Source organism: Euphorbia lathyris, chromosome 2, assembly GCF_963576675.1.
Source record: "Euphorbia lathyris chromosome 2, ddEupLath1.1, whole genome shotgun sequence".
In the NCBI taxonomy this organism is placed as follows: Eukaryota; Viridiplantae; Streptophyta; class Magnoliopsida; order Malpighiales; family Euphorbiaceae; genus Euphorbia; species Euphorbia lathyris.
In genome coordinates, this window is record NC_088911.1 from 41,787,145 (window position 1) to 41,810,655 (window position 23,511).

General features: G+C 36.1%; 1 protein-coding gene across 2 annotated transcripts; it reads right to left on the reverse strand.

Moving 5' to 3' along the window:
• Positions 1-8,458: 8,458 nt before the first annotated feature.
• On the reverse strand, positions 8,459-13,252 carry LOC136220626 (uncharacterized). 2 transcript variants are annotated; one of them, XM_066008426.1, is made up of 6 exons: positions 13,123-13,252; positions 12,847-13,009; positions 12,640-12,733; positions 11,922-12,121; positions 10,393-10,511; positions 8,459-8,675 (listed from the first exon to the last, which is right to left on the reverse strand). In XM_066008426.1, the coding sequence occupies exons 1-6, from the start codon at positions 13,180-13,182 to the stop codon at positions 8,664-8,666; spliced, it is 648 nt and encodes a 215-aa protein (XP_065864498.1). In that variant the 5' UTR covers positions 13,183-13,252; the 3' UTR covers positions 8,459-8,663. The 2 variants fall into 2 exon arrangements, with proteins under 2 accessions (XP_065864498.1, XP_065864497.1); XM_066008425.1 differs by having other exon boundaries at positions 8,459-8,688.
• Positions 13,253-23,511: the final 10,259 nt, after the last annotated feature.

A 23,511-nucleotide genomic window follows, 5' to 3' on the forward strand; every position in this document is an offset into this window, starting at 1 on the left:
CAGTCTATGAATCCTAGGCTCATTGTATCTCCGTAACAATATTCTTCAGCTTTAATGATAATTTAGTTCTTGTTTTGTTCATTTGATTTATTTATTTAATCTTTGTCTTACGCTTTGTCTGATTGGGTTAACTCATTCATAAATCCAAAAATTAAGTTGGCACATATTGCGAGCTGAATCTGACCTAGTCAAAACCTATAAGACTGACTACCTTATAGATGATTAAGCCCAAATTACTGAGCCTTAGAGCTAGTTTCGGCCTTACAAGGAAATCACGAACTAGGAACCACAGAAGGATAAGTAGGGTTAATCGCCTCGGACACAAGTGACTTAGATTAGGTTTTTAATTGGTTGTCTGAACATCCTATATTCATCATTATCGTATCATTCCATATCCCTTCGGGTAATTACATTATTGAAAGTTCACTTAGGAGTAGAATAACTTAGTTAGGAGTAGTTTAACTTAATCAAAACCAAGTCTAAACCCCCCAAAGCCTAGATAACATTAGAAACCGAGTAGCTCGATACTTGCAGGAATAAATCCTGTGGATTCGATACTTGGACTTGTCCAGATTTTATTACTTGATAACGACGGGGTACACTTATCCCTTAGTGAGCCTCCACGAGGCGCATCATATACCCTAGAGAATGAAGCTCCTATCAAGACAACTCATACGTTATCTGCTGTCCGTGGTTGTGGATTGGCACATCATGTTGATTCCACAGACCAACCTCCACCAAAATTGCTTCATGATGGTCCGAAAAATCCCAATTTCGTGATTTGGGACCAACGAGATCAATAAGTTCTCAATGTGCTACTAAGTTCTGTCTCTGAATGACTCATTCTGCATATCGCCAATGCTAAAACTGCTCTTGAAGCATGGAACAAACTGATTAAGACTTATTCCACCGACTCGAGATCCCACATACGCAACCTTCATGCTCAATCACATGCTCTCTCTAGGGGCTCTAATGATATCTCCACGTATATGCTTCATGCTAAATCTTTATATGATCAGTTAGCAACATATCAACATTTTATTCCAAATGATGATCTTGTTGATGATATTCTAATGGGACTTGGATATCGTGTAATTGAAGAAAAAATGGAATCTATTACTTTTAATGATCTTCATAGTTTATTACTCTTTGAGGAACGTCAGATTGATTGTGACACAACCACAAAATCTATTCAGCCCACCGCACTTCATATGGACATCAATCTTCTCGTGGTGGTCAAGGTCGTGGCTGAAACAACAGAGGTGGTAGACCCAATTCTGGCTATCGGCAGCAATCTTTCTTAGTTGGGAAGCAGCCATTCTCGGCTGGACATCAGCTCTTTTTGGCTGGCATCTCCCGTTCGGGTACCTCTCATCAATCTGGTTGCTCAACTGGACAACAGCCTCAACATCACACCAGGGAGCACCTTACATGTCATAATTGCAGAGGGCTTGGCCATATTGCTCGCAAATGCTCTTCTCCTCGATTTAATCGTGACACCAACTTTTCTCCACAATCTCATATTGCTATAAGCTTGCGACCAATCAACATTGGGTATCAGACTTCGGCACCACTCACCAGTGATCTCGTCAACCTCAATCTTCATTCTGAATATATGAGCCATAATGAAGTGCAAATTGGTAATGTTTCTAAACTCCCTATTGATCGTGTTGGTAATTATGTCCCGTCCCTTGATTCTTCTCGTTTTCAATTACGTAATATCCTTTGTGTTCCTTAGTTAGCTCATAACTTATTATATATTTATGCTCTAACCAATTCTAACTATTCTGTTGAATTTTTCTCTAATCGTTTTTATATCAAGGATTTGAAAACGGAGAAATTCAACTTCGAGGCCAGAGTAACAATGAGTTGTATTCCCTATGCTTATTTGCTTCAAATAATTGCTCAACACAGTTAGCTAACTTATCTCTTTGGCATGATCACTTAGGACATAGTCTTTTTCCATTGTTAAATGCTTACTTGCTTCCAATAAAATTGTTGCTTCCAATAATACACATAATTTATGTTCTGCTTTTTGTCTCAATAAAAGTCACAAATTGCCATTTGCTTTATTTGATAATTCTTCTTTTGCTCCACTTGATTTAATTTGCTCTGATACCATGAAGATTGTCATGGAATTTACTGATATATTATTAAACAGAAATATTTATAAGTTAAACCCTAACCCAAACCCTAGAGTATATAATTACAAATAGGCTTAATACAGTATTTGCCTCTAAACTTGTCCAAAAAGCTTGATTGGCCCCCTAAACTTTCAAAGTGTCCTGATAGCCAGTAAACTTGCATAAAATGTTCATTTAGCCTACTGAACTTGCGTAAATCAATTAATCACTCGATTGCAAAAAATTAAGTTAAATGCGGAATATGTATTGTACATGTCTTAGATTGTTATTACATAATTCATAAAATAGATTAAAAAGGAAGTTCTTACTTGCTCAATTACAACTTTTATCTTCTATAATATTAGAACCGCATACCCCGACTTTGATCGTTTTACTTTTTTTTTAAAGACGTATACATTTAACTTACTTTTTCACAACCGAGTGATTAATTAATTATATTTTACGCAAGTTCAATGGGCTATTGAGACACTTCGAAATGTTCAAGGACCAATCAAGATTTTTAGACAAGTTCAGATGACAAATGATGTATTAAAGCTTACAAATATAACCTTAATATATATAAACCTATCAAGGCATACATCAACACAACTCGAGAGGGATGTTAATATCCAAGTAGTTTTGGGGTTATTTTGTAATGAATCTTTTATTTTTATTTTTTTTGGTCGATAATCATTTATTAATAGACTAAGTTAGAAAGTTAGATATTCTGTTAGTTAAAAAGGAACAATCGGTAGGACTAGTTTCCATAAATGATGAACAATCAGTTATATGCTTTAGTTCTGATTTTTCTCTTAATATCCAATAAGATTTCATTTCCTATTCCTTCAACATCAGTTGTTCCTTGAATATCAATTAGATTTCTCATTCGCATTTTCTTCTAGATCAATTAGATTTTTCATTTTCAGATTCTTTTACATTTGACAATAACTTATGAAACCATCCTGCCATAAACAAAAAATAGTATAAATTAATGGTTTGAAAAACAAAATTACAAGTTATAACTCATTCAAAATATCCCCTTTCCTTCTACCTATCCTTAGTGGCTCACTAAATACTGAAAATTGACTGGTTCAGATCAAAGATTGAATCAAGTTTAAGTTAAAATAGTTGGATTGCATTAACATTTAGCTAACTTCAAACATTACTGTACTCTATTCCCTTAAGTTACAAGTCTAACTATATAAAGGAAACCATATATTACATTAAATTTTTATTATGATAAACCATATCTGCTAGTATTCAAATAAAAGTTTTTTGAGTATCGAGTTTTCAGACAACACAGTAAAGTGTGTTGATTAGACAGTAAAGTGTATTAATTTTATGCTGTACTAAATTACTTTGTGACATAATAAAAACATAAGACTTGGTCTTATCAAAGAAGAAAACTAATTTTGTCTGCTAGCAAAACAAAAAGAGATCAAACAAAAATCATTATCCAAAATGTGGACAGATAGCCTTGTTGAAGATTGTATTCTCTAACTAGTAATCGCATTAGACATAGGATAACAAACAAATAAAAGGAAAATACTTTAGGTTATTCATCTTTATTTATATAGACCAGTTCATGATGAATAAATCACTTTATAAACAGAATCTATACTCTTTTTAGGATCTCAAACAATCAATTAATATTCCAACAAAAAGCAAAACAAAGGCTTTTAATGCTTATTAAGAAAGTTGATTCAGGATATTAATTATTTATTTGTAAAACCCTGAGAAAGGAAATCTTTTGAAGCATTGTTAGATTGTGTAGAAACACATAATCAGTAAAATTGTGGTGATTAAGCATAGTAGAAATCAAATATGAGATTCCTTCTTGTAAACTCAGTTTTCATTGTGGTGACTAAGCAGAAAACTGTATTCCCTGCCGATATATTTAGTGGAAATCGAATCTGAGATTTCTTCTTGTAAACTCAGTTTTGGTTGCCAATTGAGCTAGAAGATCTCAAATTGTGGTAATTAAGCAGAAGATTTCTCTTGGGTATTAGTCATTTCATACAAGATAAAATAATAGCACATCGGTTTAACCCAAAGATGGGATTAGTTTGAACCCTGTGGGATGCTTTGGAATAAGATCAACTAGCTGGTTATGTTGTGGGGAAGCCATTGATCTTCTGGAACAAAAATTCGACAAGCTCCAAGGAGCTAGCTTTATCATATATAATATAACTCAAAGAAGAAGAAGAAGAAGATGATGAAAAGAAAAGAAAAGAAAAACAAAACCTCTTCAAAAGAAATGTTTTTATATATATACACTACAGCCACAGATTAACATATATATGAAGTCCCATCTTCAATCACTCCAGCAAAGAAGCATAACAACACATCTTCTTATAAGGTAAAGTCTACCTCTACCTTCATTGATAAACCTAGTAATTCCTTTATTAGTAGAAGAAGAAGAAGACAATCTTTTCTCAGAATCTCCAACGCTAGGACTTTTCATCTTCATCCTGTTTGTTGCTCTTTTCCACTCAGATAGAAGTTAGAGAAAGATTTTCTGCTCTTCTCTAGGATGAATTGTGAAAATATGTTTAGGGCTCTCAAAGATGATTGAGTGAGTTAGGAAAAAGTTGGGTATTCTTATAGAGGAAAGCAAGGATGTGGTCCAAGCTTTAATAGGGGTCCACTAAAAGAAACAGATGTGGTTCATCAAGGTCATATATGTACAAATTTCTATATAAGCATGTAAATAATAATGTACCCTATTTATTAGTCACCAGGCACTGCATTTTGGGTCCCCAAAAACTCCCCAATTTACTGGTAGGCAATTCTGAAAAGGATGGAATGTGTTACAAACCACCAAACAAATCTAAATCAACCTCTGCCTTTCCCTGCACTTTCTGCTGCTGTTTGTGTTTTTCTTTTTCGTTTTTGTCCATTTTGTAATCCTTTATTCTATTAATATGGTGGAGTTCCATTATTTGAATAGTTTTTTTTTTTTTAGTTTTTAACTTCTAAGTTGGTTTGAAAGCTCATATATCATATCGTTTAGTTTTTTCCTTTTCAACTCATGCATTTTCAATTGCATCGAATCAAGAACACATAATTTGATTGGTTTTTTGTACATTCAATAACAAAATAATGCAACAAATATAATAAATATAGAAGGTAGTTATGTACTATCTTATAAACCATATCCTAATTCGTGAAGAAATAACCGGAAGATAAAAGTAATATTGAGAAAGAACAATACTATTTCAATTAAGTCCTTTTTTTTTCTTTTCCGAAGAGCTATTTTAATCAAGTCCTAAAAAGCTTATATACTATCAAAGTATTACCGTTTCCTTTCCATTTTTATATTATCAACAAATGAAATATTAACAATTCCAATAAGAGCAAATGATATGAATGACTAATAAACTTATTTTTTTTTATAAAAAGAACCCCACAAGCTTATTAAAAAATTTGATCATTTTCACAAAAGTTAATAAATCTCTTTTTTTTTTTTTTTTTAAATCAATGAATTTCAGAATAATTATACACAAAAATCTACTGTAATATTTAAGTGTTACAAAGGATAATAACTATATATCAAATTAAAATTATCTTATATGTCTAACTTTTAAGCGTGTAGACATATTCCAAATATTAAAAAAAATCACATTTTTGTCCAGCTTAACGTTAAATGTCTTATGTTGTCCATAATTCAATAAGTTTTTATAAAAAAATTAGCCGAAATGTAAAGTTCAATGAATTGAAAATAAATAAGTTATATTATAGTGCAATAATTTTTATAAAACATATATCAAACTTCAATAGATCGAATTTTCCAAGACCCCACACGCACTCCAGGGCCAGGGCAACCCCGCCCACCCTTTCCTATTTTGATTTATGCTAGGGTTCATTCTTCTTCTTTTAATTATTAATTTGTAAAATTAGTGTTTGCATTTTTTGGCACCACACTATACATTTGAAATATGGCCGTTCATTTTTAATTAGGAAACTTTCAAACATCCGCAAAATCATAAGTATAAGAAAAGAAAAAACTAGACTTCCTCCTATTAGTCTAGTAAACTCAATCCTCCTCTCTTTCTCTCTAAATTTTTTTTTAACAAAATTAGAATATTTGAAATATTTGAGGAAGAGGAAGAGGAAGGCTTTTTCCCCCTTTTTCCGTACTCTACTCTTCTCTTTCATTTTTTCTTTAATTGCACTTTTTCTTTACTATTTTTTATGCTTTGTAGAATAATGAAAATTAATTTTCATTGTTGGACGTTTTTATGTTTTCCTCAATTTCTTTTAAAAATACATTGTTTCAAGTAAGGCAAAAAGAATAGGAATATGTATATTTGTTTTTAGACAATGTCCTTTGGTCATGATTAATACTTTTTTGATAAAATTTGTTCAAACATATTTACTAGATTGAGTTATAGTGATGAAAATTGCGTACTAATTGTTGATTTTAGGATCTAGATGATTTTACTTCATTTAAAGTTCAACTTATGAATTATGTTTTTGTTTATGAATTTTTTCTCTGTCAAATTTTGTTATCTGGCTATAGTTTATATATATTTAAATGGGATGTATTCTCTTTTTATGGTTGTATTTTTTTTAACTGAATAAATATATACTTCTATTAAAAAAAGAAACAGACAAGGTTATCCAGTAACAAACTAATCATATCTAATTATGATTATCACAAATTGCAAATCAAACGGGACAATCAGAACTTACTAATTTTTAGTGCAAATTTTCTTTTCATGCTAAAATATAGGATTTAAGCAACATATGTACCTATAGAAACCAGGAATTCTATAATACTGCCAAAACAATACATTTTACCAATCAATTAATGATGTCACTTGTAGGTATATATTTTTATTATCTAATATATATATATATTTTTTTTTTTGATTGGTGGAGTTCATTTTAGAAGTTCTCCTATGGAGACCTACTTAACGGGAGCTGCATAAACATCAATTACACTCGATGTGTTAGCCACTCCTTGACAAGTGTGTTCATTGGGCACAAGGACTAAGGAGGTCCCTAGGCCTAAAAGCACAAGGAAAAAAAGTTTCTACTTTCCACACATTTACACGATAGAAAAAGAGATAGCTGTATAGTACGGACAAGATCAAATTACACGTGATGTTCACGAGACAGACATGGTCTATGTTCTTCATATGGAAGACAACCTAGTTTATGATATGTTTTTAAGCCACAATCTCAATTTCTTTTCTTTCTTTTTCCAAGTATGGGTCTTCGAATCCCTTTCCCTCTCTGGGGGTACAATATACACCTCTCAAACTTTCTTTATTCAATTCACAGATTGAGTGATCCTTCCTTGCACCCACCAAATGAGGCTGTGGCTTTTATGGATTCACATTTTCACACTAACACTAACAGTTTAACTCACACCAAAATTATAACCGCTGCCTATCATTTCTCCTAACAAATTAATAACCATCATTGAAAAGACAAATATCTGCATAAATATAACTAATACCTACCATAACATAATTCTGTTTTTCTATCTTTATTTGATGATTGCAATGATTAGGGTTATTAGAAGGGAAGCCATTGATTTCTAGATCTAACAACAGTGTTCTGATTGAGATTCAAACTCCCAATTATGTCAAAACATAAATAGTCTACTTCTAATCAGGAAAAGATTAGCTAAAAATAAGCTTTTTCTACTCCTTGAACATGACTAATAGTGAAGTCAGTTAATAGTTCAACTAGTCCCAGCTCAAGTAGCTAACATCAGTAGTCTCTCATAAATTGCATTTTTATGCAGATGTAAAAGAACAATTATATGATGTGCATTATATGGTCAAAGCCTTAGCATCATGCGCACGTTCTCATTTCAAATTCGTATGAGCCACATTTTTGTGCAAAGAAAAGGCATTTATTTATTTATGTTTTTTTATTCACTAAATTCTAGTGTAGGAATCTACCTTTCTACCAAAAACTTCTCTGCCGAACTTCTACCCAGATGGACCCCTACCAGAAATTGACACATCAAAGGTACGCTTGGTTGAGGATGTACCAAAACTTACAGTGAAGCCAAAACCGGACCCTACCTAGTCCTACGGAGTACTGACAGTAGAAAAGAGGATTTGCATAGCATGCCATACATAACAATTCTAACTGCAAGGATTCTTAGGCGTCAAAAGTTTGACCAGTCTCTCCCTAAATATGACAAAATGCCCTAATGCCAACTGTATAGAATTCTGTATCACTGCAAAAGCTTGCTAACTTCATAGCTCCTCTCACCTAAGGTTCTATTCTATGAGCGAAAAGTTTGAAAGAAAGCAGACCAAATTTAATGGAGCACAGTTCAGCATTATCAAGACCTGTTTCCCACAGTTAACCAATAATATTCGTGATAATAAAGATGCTTTTAATTGATTACCTCAGAAAATGTATGTATACGTGCTGGATACGGTTGCAGCCACAGTAAGTATTGGAAGATAACTTCATCTGGATCATTAAAAGCAAGAAAAGGAAAGAAAAGTAAAAAGAACTTGTTTCCGGTATTCATACTTCAAGCCATTCTGCTTCCGTAGTTTCTGGAAATCAGTACTTGTTCTGCAAAGGGGAACTGTACAATTATTACAAAAGCAGTTCTCCATTATCAATGACAATGCATATAAAAAGTCTGAACCATAACTTTAAGTAATTTTTGCATTTAATGCATATATGATATTCATGCACACCTAATACTATGGCTCCAAAGTAAACATCTACCTCTTTGAAAATCTGCCAATATGAAATGTTCAAGTTTCAATATTATTAGACCAAAAAACAATTGGCTGCATATTGACCTAAAACTGGACTTAGAAGTCCATATTTTTCTTTTTAGTTTAATTTTTATTATGTTGCTCCCAAATGCATAAGATGATATTGCTGTACATTCAAAGAAGACCACACCATATTGCATTTTGTAGAAAAATGGTTAAAATGCCCACGACTCTAAATAGGCCGTTCTGCTAAGTGACTGACATAGACAACGAATTATGTATTTAGTACTAATTCCCTTGTACCAATTAGCGTGCACTCTATTATATTCTTTAATAGCAACAGTACTTCTAAACTTGAGACTTGTTTCGTTAGCATTGCATTGAAAATGCTTCAACGAAATTATTGCTTTTGGTGTTGTAGGAAGAAGAATGCCAGAGCTTTTCATACGTTTAAGAATTATTACAGCTTGTAACTAACATCACAAATTTAAGAAATCATATATATATATATATATATATATATATATATATATATGAACTCTTTTGTGTTCCTTTTGTTACTCCAGCAGCTCCAATAGCAATGCTAATCTTTTATGAAATTGATCGGAGGTAAAGCAAATCCCCCACCATCACACCAGGTCCACCACCACCAAAACCATAGTTGTTAAAGGCGCCCCTCACTTGCGCCTCAGAGCCTGGATCAAGGCGCGCCTGAGGGTTTTCGATAGGTTTTTTTTTTTTTTTTTTACTGTTTTCTGTAAAATAAATGTTTGATTAATCTCAACCACTAATCTAATTTAAATAAGATTAATCTTAATCCTTGATCTAAATAAGAATATCAAGGGTCATAACTAAATATAGAAAGAATAGAGAGGGATTAAGAGCAATCACATAAAGAAAGAAAGAAGAGTCTCCTCCACTCCATGCAAAAATAAACTGCGACAGACACAGTGAAGAACAAACATGCGGCCTGGAATTGTGGTTATTAGTTTAGTAGCATTAATTATTTAGGTAAATAGGTTAAGAGGTTAAGTATATGTTAATGTCTCTATAAAGTATGAACTTAACTTGGTGTTTTTGATATTTATGATTTAGTATTATGTTTTTATGTGGTTTTGTTTTGTTTTGTTTGTGGTCATAAATGTGTTTTTTTAGTTTATACTTAACTAGTAAAAGAGTATATATATATATATATATATATTTTATGCGCCTCGCCTTGTGCCTTGAGCCTAGGCTCCAGGACCCCTTGGCACCTTAACACGTCTTGCGTCTTTAACAACTATGACCAAAACTATAGCAAAAAGAGAACAAGGAAACATTATGAAAAAAGTAACAGCTGATGCCCGATTTGTTTTCTGCTTGGATATGCACATATAACTTTCACTACTACTGGATAGCATGTCTATTATTACTTTTCACAATTTACAGAAAATATAGAAGACATGAGTATAAATGTATTCCAACTTCAGAATATCATTACATAAGGCAAAATTTAATTGTGGCTTAAGAAAGATATGAATGTACAGGAAATAAATAGTCATATGAAATCAAGACAGAAAGCTCACTGCTTTGAATTGAGAATTATGACACTTGAAATTGGAGTTCAACGTAGTCTTCATATTGTCAATGTCCTTGAGCAGTTTCTCATTCTCAGAGTTCCTATTTTGTATCTCAATATGTAAAGCTGCAAATTTAATTTGTAGAGTATTGCTTATAAGAGTAAGATCAAATATCTAGAATTTTTAAAATATTATCTCCAATTCTTAACCATCCAAAAAAGAAGCAATCCACAGAATATCTGAAAATGAACAAGTCACTAGAAATTTCTGGTCGAACTAATGGGAACATTTGAAGACCTGAGATAAGATACAACTTTTGGCAGTTCTCAATCCAAACTTAAGGTTAAGCTTTCAAGATCAAAAGTATTTAGTTAAAAAATGAGTTTATTACAAAAACAAGTAATAAAACAATCTCCAACGTGGTGTTGGAAAATATGATAATGTCGTATTTGATTTATATCATTTTGACGAAGAATATTCTTTGTCAAAATGAAATTAGTACCGAGCACAATGTAGCCAAAAGACTTGGGCTATTGAGTTATTTTCCATTTCATGAATACTTTTCTTTGTTCATACTCTACTGATCCTTAACCATATTCTAGCCATGGATACTTGTTGATTTAAAATATGATAATAACTTTGATTGGTTTGCACTTTAGTAGCACCAAGTATGCCCATTTTGCAGGTTGTATTTGTTGAAGTAAATTCTCAACATGCACTAAGTAATCAATTCAAGTACATGGATGAAACAATCTGAGAAAACAGCTTGTTCAACAGGAGAGACTCAATCCTTGATCCTATTACTCTAAATTCCCACATGTTTTTTCTGAAACATGGTACCAATATCAATCTCATCTAAACTGTACTACGAAGTTCCAATGTTTTACAATTAGTAACATGATATCATTTCTCAAAAGCAAAACCTACTAAGCCATTGAATTGTGGTACTATCGTTATGGTGTTCTCTGCTTATAAGATCATATATGATGAAAGCACAAACAACAAACATTATGCACATGGTAATCAGGGTGCACATGCTACAGGACATGCCCCCGCGATCTACCTCAAACTCAATTTACAAGAGCTTAGATTTCACAACCCCTTCATGAAATGGAACAAAATAACAAGGTCTTTGGCTATGAGATACTTCACAAATGTGGTAGTCAAAGTTAAAAGCCATTTAAAATCGAGTCCATCTCAATTTTAAAGATGATAAAGCTCCTCACAATGATTATTCCACTCTAACAAAAAGACGCAACATAGGAAATTCCAAATATTATATTAGCAAATTTTTATGTAGGTAACCAACCAAGAAATGCATAAATGCAAATTTGTTAAGTAAAGTTATTTAACTGACACAGTAAAGAAGTATTAATGCGAAAAAACAGAAGCACAACCTAAGTATCTAACTGGAAGTTCAATAGCTAATATGGCCTGGAAAAAACAAGATAGAGCAAAATAAATGATACAATCATACAACACTTATATCAAGTAATTGAATAACATAAGGGGCAGTTCGAATATGTACAACTTACCGGTGTTTGATTCCTGAAGATCTTGAAGAACTTCTTCTACAAATGCTAACATAGAGTTCTTCAAAGCATCATTATTTTGACCTAGGAGATGGATTTCATTTTCAAGAAATTCCTTTTCTGACAGCAATTTCATCAGTTCACCGTTTTCTCCTTTGTCAATGCCCCTTTGAAATTCTAGGCACATACTGGAAAATTGTTCCCTGCACAGTCATCATGTGTCCATCATGCAAAAATAATAGAACCAAGTAAGATATGCAAAAGTATGGACTACTATGCTAAACAAACTTAACAGGAGCACAAACTAGAAGTTTTTTGCTAAAAGTTCTTGTTATTTCAAAGGTTGAATTATCAATGTTGACGTTTATCTGAGGGTTGACTCAAACTTATTGACAAAGAAGAAGTGGAAAAGGAAAGCCAAACCCCAACAGGAGTAAGGGAATTAAGAAAACCCCAGCACTACAATAAAACTATTCCAAAAAAAAAAAAAAACCCTACAATTTAGACAATGATTAGTAATTTTGAGATAGTTATCACTTATCAAGTTATCAGTAATAATTTTCGTCCTAAATGCAGGAGTGAATGACTTGATTCACAACTTTATCTAAGAAGTTACTTCCACCAAGGATGAAACTTATTTGTTCAATCGCATTTCCCTTTTGTTCTAAAACATAAAATATTATTCAATTACCGATAAGATACCAGGGAAAGCTGATATCACCTTTTACTGTTTATTCTCTGAAGCATTTCCTCCCGCGTTTTCCTTGAACCAGTCAGATCTTCCTCCAGTAAGTTGACAGATTTCTTCAAATCATCTATGCGATTATTCAAGCACAAACATTATTTCAGATTGCATAGAACTCTCAAAAATGAATTAAATACGCAAGAAAAGGGGAAAATAACGAAGATCTCGAAGAGAGAGAATTACTGGTGACTGAGATCAGTCCGTTGATCTCAAATTGAGAAATGTAAAGCGTTTTGGTGAGCTCTGATTCTTTAGCGGACAAGACGGACTCAAACTCCGTGCATTTCATGATCTCCGAATCAATCGCTGTGGTTATTTCAATATTCGCCTCAATTTCATCGTTTACCTGAGTATTTATTGATTGAAGTAAAATGAAAATAAGAATTGTCACTTCACTTCGACATAGTCAAAGAAAAAAGAGAAAAAATCCGATGAAGGAGAAGCGAATGAGAAAAAAACTTGATCGAGCATGTCCTTAAGAGCAGAGATTTGACAGAGAATCGCGCCAGAATCATCCATTCTGAGCTCTCTCACTTTCGAACACTGAATTTCATTTTCTGATTTCCCGCGTTTTTTATGGCTTCTTTCGTTAAACTTCCGCTGCTTACAAATTTTTATTGGGCTAATTACTAGGCCATCCGACTCCATTAATATATTTGACACACTTCACTTTCATTTTACCATTTAAACTTTTTCATCCATTTCGGATAAAAATAAACTTATTTCAATTCACCTTCTTCCTTTTACTCTCGAACGTCTTCTTTGCCCTCTTTTTGTTTCATCTTCTCTCTTTCATTCTCTTCTCTATCTCCTTCGTTCTTCATTTTACATACACATTATTCAAGTACGCGGTTGGTTAGTTGAATGCTTTCTCGTTCAACCCATCATTTCTTCCATTTTTGTCGATATGTCGCATATATTCGTCGCATTTGGCGATGACAGTTGCTCTTGTTGCATTTGTGACGAAATTTGTCGCATTTGCAACGATATTTGCAATAGAAGCAACTGCCATCGCAAATGCGATAAATGTATGCGACATATCGACAAAAATGGAGGAAATCGGAAATGACGTGTTCAACGAGAAAGCATTCAACCAACCAACTACATACTTAAATAATGTGTATGTAAAATGAAGAAAGAATACTTACATGAACTTAAATAATGTATAAATATGCTTAAATCTTGGGATAAATTATTGAATTTTGTTGTAAGAATTTGAAATAAATGAAAATGAAGAGGTTGGAGAAGGTTGTGTTATTTTTGTCCAGAATGGATGAAAGTGTCTAATTCGATAAAATTGGAAAAAAGTATGCCAAATATGTTAATGACCCTCAAATGAACTAGATTATTTTTTTTTTTTTGGTAGAAAAGGAAAAGAAAAACGAATAACAACAAACTACCCAGGAATTAGCCTAGGGAAGCTAACCCCAATCCTATCTTCTAAGAGAAGATGAGAGATGAAACTAGGGGAAACAGGAAGGGTAGTAACGCCTAACGTCCCTTCATGGCCCGCCGCCGCCAAGCGATCAGCAACACGATTCTGCTCTCTAAAAATGTGTCTGAACTCTACGAACTCAAAGGAGGAGCAAAGCCTTATAATAGCTTTGATGAGGTTGCGACTGTTAAGACCCATAGAATGATTCTCAGAAATCATTTTGATTGCTTCCAAATTATCAGACTCCACAGAGAGCCTCTTAACACCCAGCCTTTTAGCAAGATTGATTCCAATAAGAATAGCCCAGAGCTCCGCAGAAAAGGAAGAACCCAACCCTAAATTCTGGGAGAACCCAGAAAGCCAGACGCCCCCTACATCTCTAAGCACACCTCCAGCCGCAATCTTACCGTTACTGAGGCAGGAACCATCAGTATTCAGCTTCACAACCCCCTCTCTTGGCCTGCTCCATCCCACGAGATGGACATCACAACACTGAGAGGCTCTGGCAAGGGACTCTCCTTTGAAACTATCGATAATAGAGAAAAGTTTTTTCGAGAAGAAATCAGCTAAGTTTGTCATAAAAACAGTTTTATCTCCAAAAATCTCCTCGTTTCTCCATTTCCAAACTTGGTGACAGATAATAGCAAAGAAAATGTCACCATGCTCCATGTATGGAAGCAACTTTCCTCTAACACCATCAGAGAACCAGTCGACCTCAGAATGTGCCATGAAGGAAGAGAAAATATGGTGTGGGAGAATTTTCCTCCAAACCTCTTTACTATTAGAGCAATCTCTAAGAGCATGGCACAAAGTCTCAACATGGCCTCTGCATCTACTGCAAGCTCCAGAATCAGCCAAGTGCCTTCTGTGCCTATCCGAATTAGTAAGAAGCCTGTCCTTAACGCCCAGCCACAGGAAACTCCTAATACGGAAAGGAACTTTAAGGGTCCAAATCGACTTCCACACATCCGAGGGAGGATCAGATCTAAAGAGAGAGAAAGCTTCAAAGGCCGATTTGCAAGAATAAACTCCATTGTTAGTCAGCGCCCAACAGTGCCTATCCAAGTCTTCCTCTTGATTACTCACCTTCACTCCCCGCATTCTAAGGAGAGTCTCAAGGCTAAAGAAAGTATCAAACTTTGACCAGATCCAGTCCCCTTCCGAGTCAACCATATCGGCAATCCTCCAGTTGCGTATATCACTAGGCGGGGGGGAAGAACACACCTCAATTAACGGTTTATCCCCAATCCAGTTATCAAACCAGAAACTAATGGACTTACCATTCCCCACCTCCAGGCCAACTCCCAAGCAGAACTCATCAAACACAGCACTAAGTCCTTTCCAGAGGAAGGAACAATTAGCAACTCTCTCTTTCGGGCCCCCGAAGATTTTGTCTTTCCGATACTTACCACAAAGGAGGCGAACCCAAAGAGAGGAAGGGTTTTGCCACATACGCCAAAGGAGTTTCATTAATAAAACTTTATTATTGTCCTTTGCTTTCCTAATACCCAGACCCCCAGAATCTTTAGGCTGGCAAACCTCACTCCAAGGCACAAGATGGATCTTCCTGCCCTCCGCAGCTTCCCCCCACAGGAACCTACGGTTAATCTTGTCAAGATCATTAAGCACAGGATCCGGAAGCTTACAAGCCTGCATGATGTGATTGGGAGCAGCACAATTAACAGATTGAATTAACGTGAGGCGGCCAGCGAGAGACAGAGTCTTGGCTTTCCAAATGGCACACTTCGAATTAGCTTTATCCAAAGTCTCTTTGAAGGAGCCTTTAGACACACGCTCACTATGGAGGGGAACGCCCAGATACTTCCCAAGAGAATCAGTAAGAGGAATACCTGAGAGATCACTTAATCTCTTACAGACTCTCTGATTCATATTCTTAGAGCACATCATCCTAGATTTCTGGATATTAAGCTTCTGCCCAGAGGCCGAACAAAAACAATCCAGAATATCCATAATGACTCTCAACTGCTCCTCATTACCCTCAAGAAAGATAAGGACATCATCTGCAAAGAATAAGTGAGTCACCTGGGGACAGAAGCTGTTGATCGCCACAGGGTGGAAACTCCCATTATCAATCGCATCCTGAATCAGGTGAGAGAGCCTCTCCATAGCAATAACAAAAAGGAAGTTTAGAGCCTTTTTTATTAATTAGCCTTTTTTATTCTTCCCATCATTAAGGCAAAATAATATTTTAGCCATTATACTTGGGATAAATTTCACTTGTAACTCATAAAGATCAATTTGATGAAATTTAACCCTTAGTTTTATTTATCTTTTTGGTTAAATATATAAATACACCAAAAAGAGCTAAATTTCACGTTGAGCTTTTAAGTTAAATTTTGAGGAGTTTAACTTAGAAAGAAACTCCAAGAATCTCTCTTCTCAATTTACTTTCTATTATTGAGGATCATCTTTCTACTCCTAATTCCCTTCTTATTTATTTTTTTATTAATAATTTATTATTATGGAGTCTATTTTCTCTCACTATTAGTAAATATAACAATATATATTTAATGATAAAAAATAAATAAAGAGTGATTATGAGGAGTATTGTTGGAGATAACGTGTATTCTAATACTTTTAAATGACTAAGAATCAATTATTTATATTATTTTTAGAGAATATACTAAGAATCTCTTAGAAATACTCTAAAAATGAGCAGTATTTTCCCACAAAACGTTGTGTGATTAGAAAAAAAAACATTTTGGAAAGAATAATGATGATGAAGTAGTTTAGAGCCTAAAGAGCTATTTATAACCCAATATTTGTTTATTGTGGTGGATATGACAATTAAATCTTTACATGATAGATTTAGATTGAACACATTTGAAAATATTTTTGGATTTTATATGATTCAAATAAGTTAAAGTCAGATGATAGTGAGTTAAGAGAATATTGTGCTTAGGGGTGGCAATGAGGAGGTGATTGTTAAAATAATAAATAAACTTAATTATTTAAAATAAAATAAAAAAATAAAAAAGTCATTAATGAGTGCAAGAAAAAAATCAAACAAAGTATGGGATTGTAGTTGGAGATATGAAAATGGAGCTACAATTAATGTGCAAGTAAAAAACAAAAAATTAGCATGGGCTTGTAATTAATGTCCGGAAAAATCTAACTCTATAAATAAAGTTTATTCATAGTTTTTTTTTTTGTGGCATAGGACAATAATAGAAAGTGGGAGTTTCAGAGAGAAAAAGCTAGTGTGAGGTTATTTGTATCCATTTATCATTTTATATTCAGTAAACAAATTTAGTCCTCCAAAAATAATTGCTTATTCAGTCTCTTTGGTATCAGAGCCATATTACGAGAGTCAGTCTTCCGCCAAACAGATCCTATAAAAAATGTCAGACGGTCTCAAACTTCCTTATCAATACCCTCAGCTCACCAAAAACAATTATTCAAGTTGGTGTATTCGAATGAAGGCGTTACTCGGATGTCAAGATGTCTGGGACATTGTTGAAAAAGGCTACGTAGTCCCAGCCAACGAGGCAGCATTGACACAAGCAGAAAGAGATACTTTGCTGAAAAATCACAAAAGTGATCAAAAGGCGCTTACTCTCATCCATCAAGGTTTGGATGAATTAATGTTCGAGAAAGTAGCCGAAGCTACCACCGCCAAACAAGCGAGGGAAATTTTACGAGTTTCTCTTCAAGGGGAGGAGAAAGTTAAAAAAAGTTCGTTTGCAGATGCTGGGAGGAGAATTTGAGACGATGATGATGAAAGAGATGGAGGCCATCAGTGATTACTCATCCCGAGTAAAATCTGTCGTAAATCAAATGCGGCAGTATGGAGAAAAAATTGAAGAGTCCAGAATTGTTGAAAAAATTATGCGATCACTGCTACCAAAATTTGATTATGTAGTGGTGGCTATGGAGGAGTCTAGAGACATCAGCGAAATGTCAGTTGACGAAGTTGTAGGGTCATTACAAGCACGCGAGGAGCGGTTTGAGAAACGAAGAGAAGACTCTGCAGAACAAGTGTTAGCAACAAAGAAAGTGTTTAAAAATGACGAAAGTAGTCAGTCCGGCAGAGGACGCGGAAGAGGTCGAGGAGGAAATTGTAGAGGACGAGAACGTGGCAAAAGTCAAGGCATAAATGAAAACGGCAACAACAACAATGACAGAAGCACTCAATTCACCAGAGGAAGAGGAAGAGGCCGAGGACGCGGTCAAGGAAGAGGAAACTAGAGGCCGAATGAAGGACGCGACAAGTCCAACATTCAATGTTATAATTGCTCTAAGTATGGTCACTATGCGGTTGAATGTTGGAGTCCACTTAAGGAGGTAGAGAAGACTGCCGATAATATTCAAGATGAGGAAGTAACTGGCACAGTGTTACTTACCTACGAAGGTGAAGAAAATCGCGAAAATAATATATGGTATCTTGACAATGCGGCAAGTAACCATATGTGTGGTGATAAGATGTTCGTGGAGCTCTATGAATCCGTTCGCAGTAATGTTGTATTTGGAGATTCCTCTAAGGTTCCTATTACAGGCAAAGGAACCATTCTTATTCGGCTCAAAAATGGCTCTCACCAGTTTATTGATAATGTTATTATGTCCCTAACATGAAAAGCAATATTTTGAGTTTGGGACAGTTACTGGAGAAAAATTATGAAGTTCACACGGTGGACCGGAAACTACTCCTGTTGAATGAGAAAAAGGAGTTGATTGCACGAGTACCCATGGTGAGAAACAGAATGTTCACAATTAACATTCAGACGGACGTGGCCAAATGTTTGAAAGCTTGTGTGCAAAGTCCCCCCTAGCTTTGGCATACGGACATCTCAATTTTGGAGGACTGAAGCTATTGGGACAGAAGCAAATGGTAAACGGACTGCCTCACATTGACCAGCCTCATCAATTGTGTGAAGGATGTCTTGTTGGAAAACAATTCAGAACCAGTTTTCCAAAGGAGTCCATGTCAAGAGCAAAGGCGCCGCTTGAGCTAGTTCACACAGACGTGTGTGGACCGATCACTCCACAGTCCCTGGGTAAAAATAAATATTTTCTACTTTTCATTGATGATTATAGTAGAAAAACTTGGGTGTATTTTTTGAAGGAAAAAACAGAAGTTTTTGAGACATTTAAAAAATTCAAAGTCCAAGTGGAGAAAGAAAGTGGCCATTTTATTAAAGCACTCAGATTAGATAGAGGCGGTGAATACATGTCCATCTCTTTCAAGCAATTTTGTGAAGAGCATGGAATCCGTTATTTCCTTTCAGTCCCCAGATCACCTCAACAAAATGGCGTAGTAGAAAGAAAGAACAGAACAGAACAGAACGGTGCTCAACATGGTGAGGAGCATGTTAAAAAGCAAAAATTTACCGAAGGAGTTATGGGCCGAAGCAGTAGACTGTGCTGTCTACCTGTTGAACAGATCGTCAACTGTCAGTGTTTGGAATCAAACTCCACAAGAAGCATGGAGCGGAATAAAACCCAGTATTTCGCATCTGCGTGTTTTTGGCAGTGTTGCTCATGTCCATGTACCGGATGAAGAACGCAAGAAGCTAGATGATAAAAGCAAGAAATATTTGTTTGTGGGCTATTCAAAACATTCCAAAGGGTACATCATCAGTAGAGATGTCACCATTGATGAAGAAGTAGTTTGGGATTGGACCGGTGAAAAGAAAACAGCTACAGTTTTTATCCTTTCATGGATGAAGACAATGATCAGGAAGAACCAGCCACAGTCGCAACCACAACACCAGCAACCAGTTCGACATCAGCAAGCTCATCCAGTTCGAGTTCATCCTCGAGTAATGACGACAGTTCAGATGAACATCCACCCAGAAAGCTTAAAAAATTTATACCTATTAAAGATATATATGATGTAACAAGAAATCTCAATGATGAATTAACTCTTTATTGTCATTTTGTTAATGATGAACCAACAGATCCAGAAGAAGCAATGAAAGATGAAAAATGGAGAAAAGCCATGGAAGAGGAGATTCATTCGATCGAGAAAAATAAAACATGGGAGCTGACATCACTTCCGGCCGGTCAAAAACCTATTGGAGTTAAATGGGTGTTCAAAGCAAAGAAAGATGCAAACGATGAAATTGTCCGACATAAAGCAAGATTGGTGGCGAAAGGGTTCAGTCAACGACCCGGAATTGACTACAATGAAATTTTTGCTCCTGTTGCCAAAATGGAGAGTATCAGACTGGTTATTTCTGTAGCTGCTCAACACGGGTGGAGAATCCATCAAATGGACATGAAATCCGCATTTCTCAACGGATATCTGGAAGAGGAAATTTATATCCGGCAACCACCTGGGTACATTGTGAAAGGTCAAGAAAATAAAGTGCTAAAATTGAAAAAGGCACTTTACGGTCTCAAGCAAGCACCAAGAGTCTGGAATAGCTGCATTGACAAATATTTTCAAGAAAATGGTTTTGTCAAATGCCCACATGAATATGCCCTGTATGCAAAAGTGAAAAATGAAGATATGTTACTTGTTTGTTTGTATGTAGATGATCTCATTTTTATAGGGAGTAATCCAAAAATGTTTGAAGAGTTCAAGCAGACTATGACTCGTGAGTTCGAGATGACTGACATTGGTCTAATGTCATATTATCTTGGCATTGAAGTGAAGCAGAATGACGACGGAATTTTTATTTCTCAAAGTGGTTTTGCAAAGGAGATCTTAAAGAAGTTCAAGATGGAAAATTGTAATTCTGTCAGCACCCCAGTCGAATGTGGAGTCAAGTTGACAAAAGATGAAGGTGGAGACAGAATCAATCCAACATTATTCCGAAGCTTGGTCGGAAGTCTCAGATACTTGACATGTATGAGACCAGATATTCTCTATGCAGTCGGCTTAGTAAGTGGATACATGGAAACCCCAACAGTGTCACATTGGAATGCAGCAAAAAGAATTCTCCGTTACTGAAAGGTACAACTAATTTGGGATTACTTTATTCAAAAACTGATGATTTCAAATTAGTTGGAATCTGTGATAGTGATTGGGCCGGTGACAAGGATGACCGAAAAAGTACAACTGGTTTTGTATTTTTTCTAGGTAATACTTCATTTACGTGGAGTTCGAAGAAGCAGGCGATTGTGACGTTGTCAACCTGCGAAGCTGAATATGTTGCTGCAACCTCATGTGTGTGTCATACGATTTGGCTCCGAAAATTGTTAGAAGAATTTCAGATGACTCAAAATGATCCGACGGAAATTTTTATTGATAATAAATCTGCACTGGTGTTAGACAAGGTGCCGAACGGCCTCGCCCAGGCGGACTGGGGGGTGGACACCTCATGGCGACGTAAGCGGTGATTGGCGCCGAAAGCAACCAATCGTGGAATCAAGCTGCTCGGCAGGACCGGAGCTCGGAGTATGGAAGAGTCACCACCCACGAATGGGAAAATGAACACCGATCCCTTGCGGAAGACCGGTGAGGGTTCGGGAAACTTAGGTACGAGCCGAGAAGGCTAGCTCCTTTCCGGAGAAAGGCTACTAGGCACCCCGACATCGCCCGGTTATGAACCACCGGCCTCCTACTCAGCGTGTTAGGCGATAACGGACTAATCGCATATTTCTTTAAGTTTAAAATTCATTTGAAACCTTTTCTTTCTCGCTTTGAAAACCGTTTTGAGCATGTCATTAAAAGCCATCTTAGTAAAGAATCACCCATTTTGCATAAATTTAAAGTACATAGGAGAGAGAGGGTGAGAAGAAAGAATTGATTTATTCACAGTGTGATTTATACTTCATATTATATGTTAACTTGAGGAAAAATCCTTGATCGGAGCACTTCCCTGTGAGGTGCCGTTGGGATCGGCCGGGGACACTCCGATGCCAAAGTCAGTAAGATGGATCAAGGAAACCAACGGAATTGACAAGAATGGTGAGAATGTGTGTGTACCTTGATAACCTAGGGGATCAGGCTATATATAGCTGGGAAGTTGTAACCTTCAGGTAACTAGAAAGTCTCCATTAATGCCTCATTAATGGCGGTTACGGGTTATTCTGAACCTGGCGGATTAGCTAATTAATAACTCATTAATGATCTTTTATGGCCGAGTCAGCGGCCAGCCGTTATAGTGGCGAAGGGAGAGATTCGCCCTATAGGTCCGCCAGCGGATCTCTCTAAGCTGATATGGGGAGATCCGCCAACCAGCTTCCTTTTGGAGACCACTACGCGGCGTACTTTGAGGTGAATATCCCTTTTGGTCCTCAGGATAATATCTCAATGTTATCAGAAGCCCTCCCAAAATGTCCTTAAAGTCCTTTAGGGCTTTTGAACTTCCGTGCGTCGTCATAAACACTTGCATTAATGAGAACATTGTTCAATGCCATTGGATGACTGACACGTGTAGTGGACACACTGTCCCAGGAAGAAGAAAACTTCTTTCTTCTTCTTACGCTTTCTCTTTCTTCCTCATTTCCCCATTTTTCTCCTGCGCTCGAAGCTTTTCTGGGATTTCTTCTGGGTTTTGCACCAAGCTTCCGATTTCTCATGTAAGTTTTTCTTTTCACTTTAACTTTTCCTGGATGTTTAGAAGTTCGTCTTCATCTTCTAGATCAACTTCAGAACTTTTTAATTCCTCTTCTCCTCCTGAAATTGAAGTAGATTTTAGCTGGACTACCTCGTCATCGGAGAACTCCCCTTCTTCCGAGGACACGGTTAATTCCGATTTAGCTGAGTTTGATAACTCGGTGCGTAATCATTACCAGACTCGTTCCACTAGGAATCCCTCTCTTTTTACTTCTATCTCCGGTGCTGCTCCGGCCGGTGACCCTAGGTGGTTCCGGGGATCAATGGCCTCTTCTTCGATTCCTCCCAAGAAAAAGAATCCCCGAGCGGAGTCCACTCCGTCTCGCATGAATGCCGCGGATCTAGCGAATCTGGCGGATCGCTTTCCCTGGATCAAAAATTATGAGACCCAGCTCGCCGCATCTCATCAACGTCCTTCCTGTCCGCCTAGCGGCTTCCTCACAGTGTATAGTAGTCATGTGGAGAGAGGGTTCCGACTTCCTCTTCCAAAGATGATGGCGGACATCCTCTCTTACTTTGACATCACAGTCAGCCAGCTACATCCTAACTGCTGGTTGGACATTGCTTTAGACTGCTACCTTGCCTCGAATTTAGGAGTTGTATACACGGGCCGTATCTTTAGAGCTTTTCACAAACCCTCAAAAAGGAAGTCCGAATCTTATCTCACGTTCGCCAAGTTCGGAGCTTATTCGCCTTTTAGCGAAAAAATGTCTAATGTTCATTGCTGGGATGAGAAATTCTTCTACGTGAAGATAAAGGATGGCGAACCATTGGGCTTTCCTTCAGTCTGGAATCCCAGGCCGCTACATATGGCGGGTGACATGCGAATTTTAACAAACAGTGATGAGGAGGTGGCGGAGCTCATGAAGCAGATTAAGGCGGATGC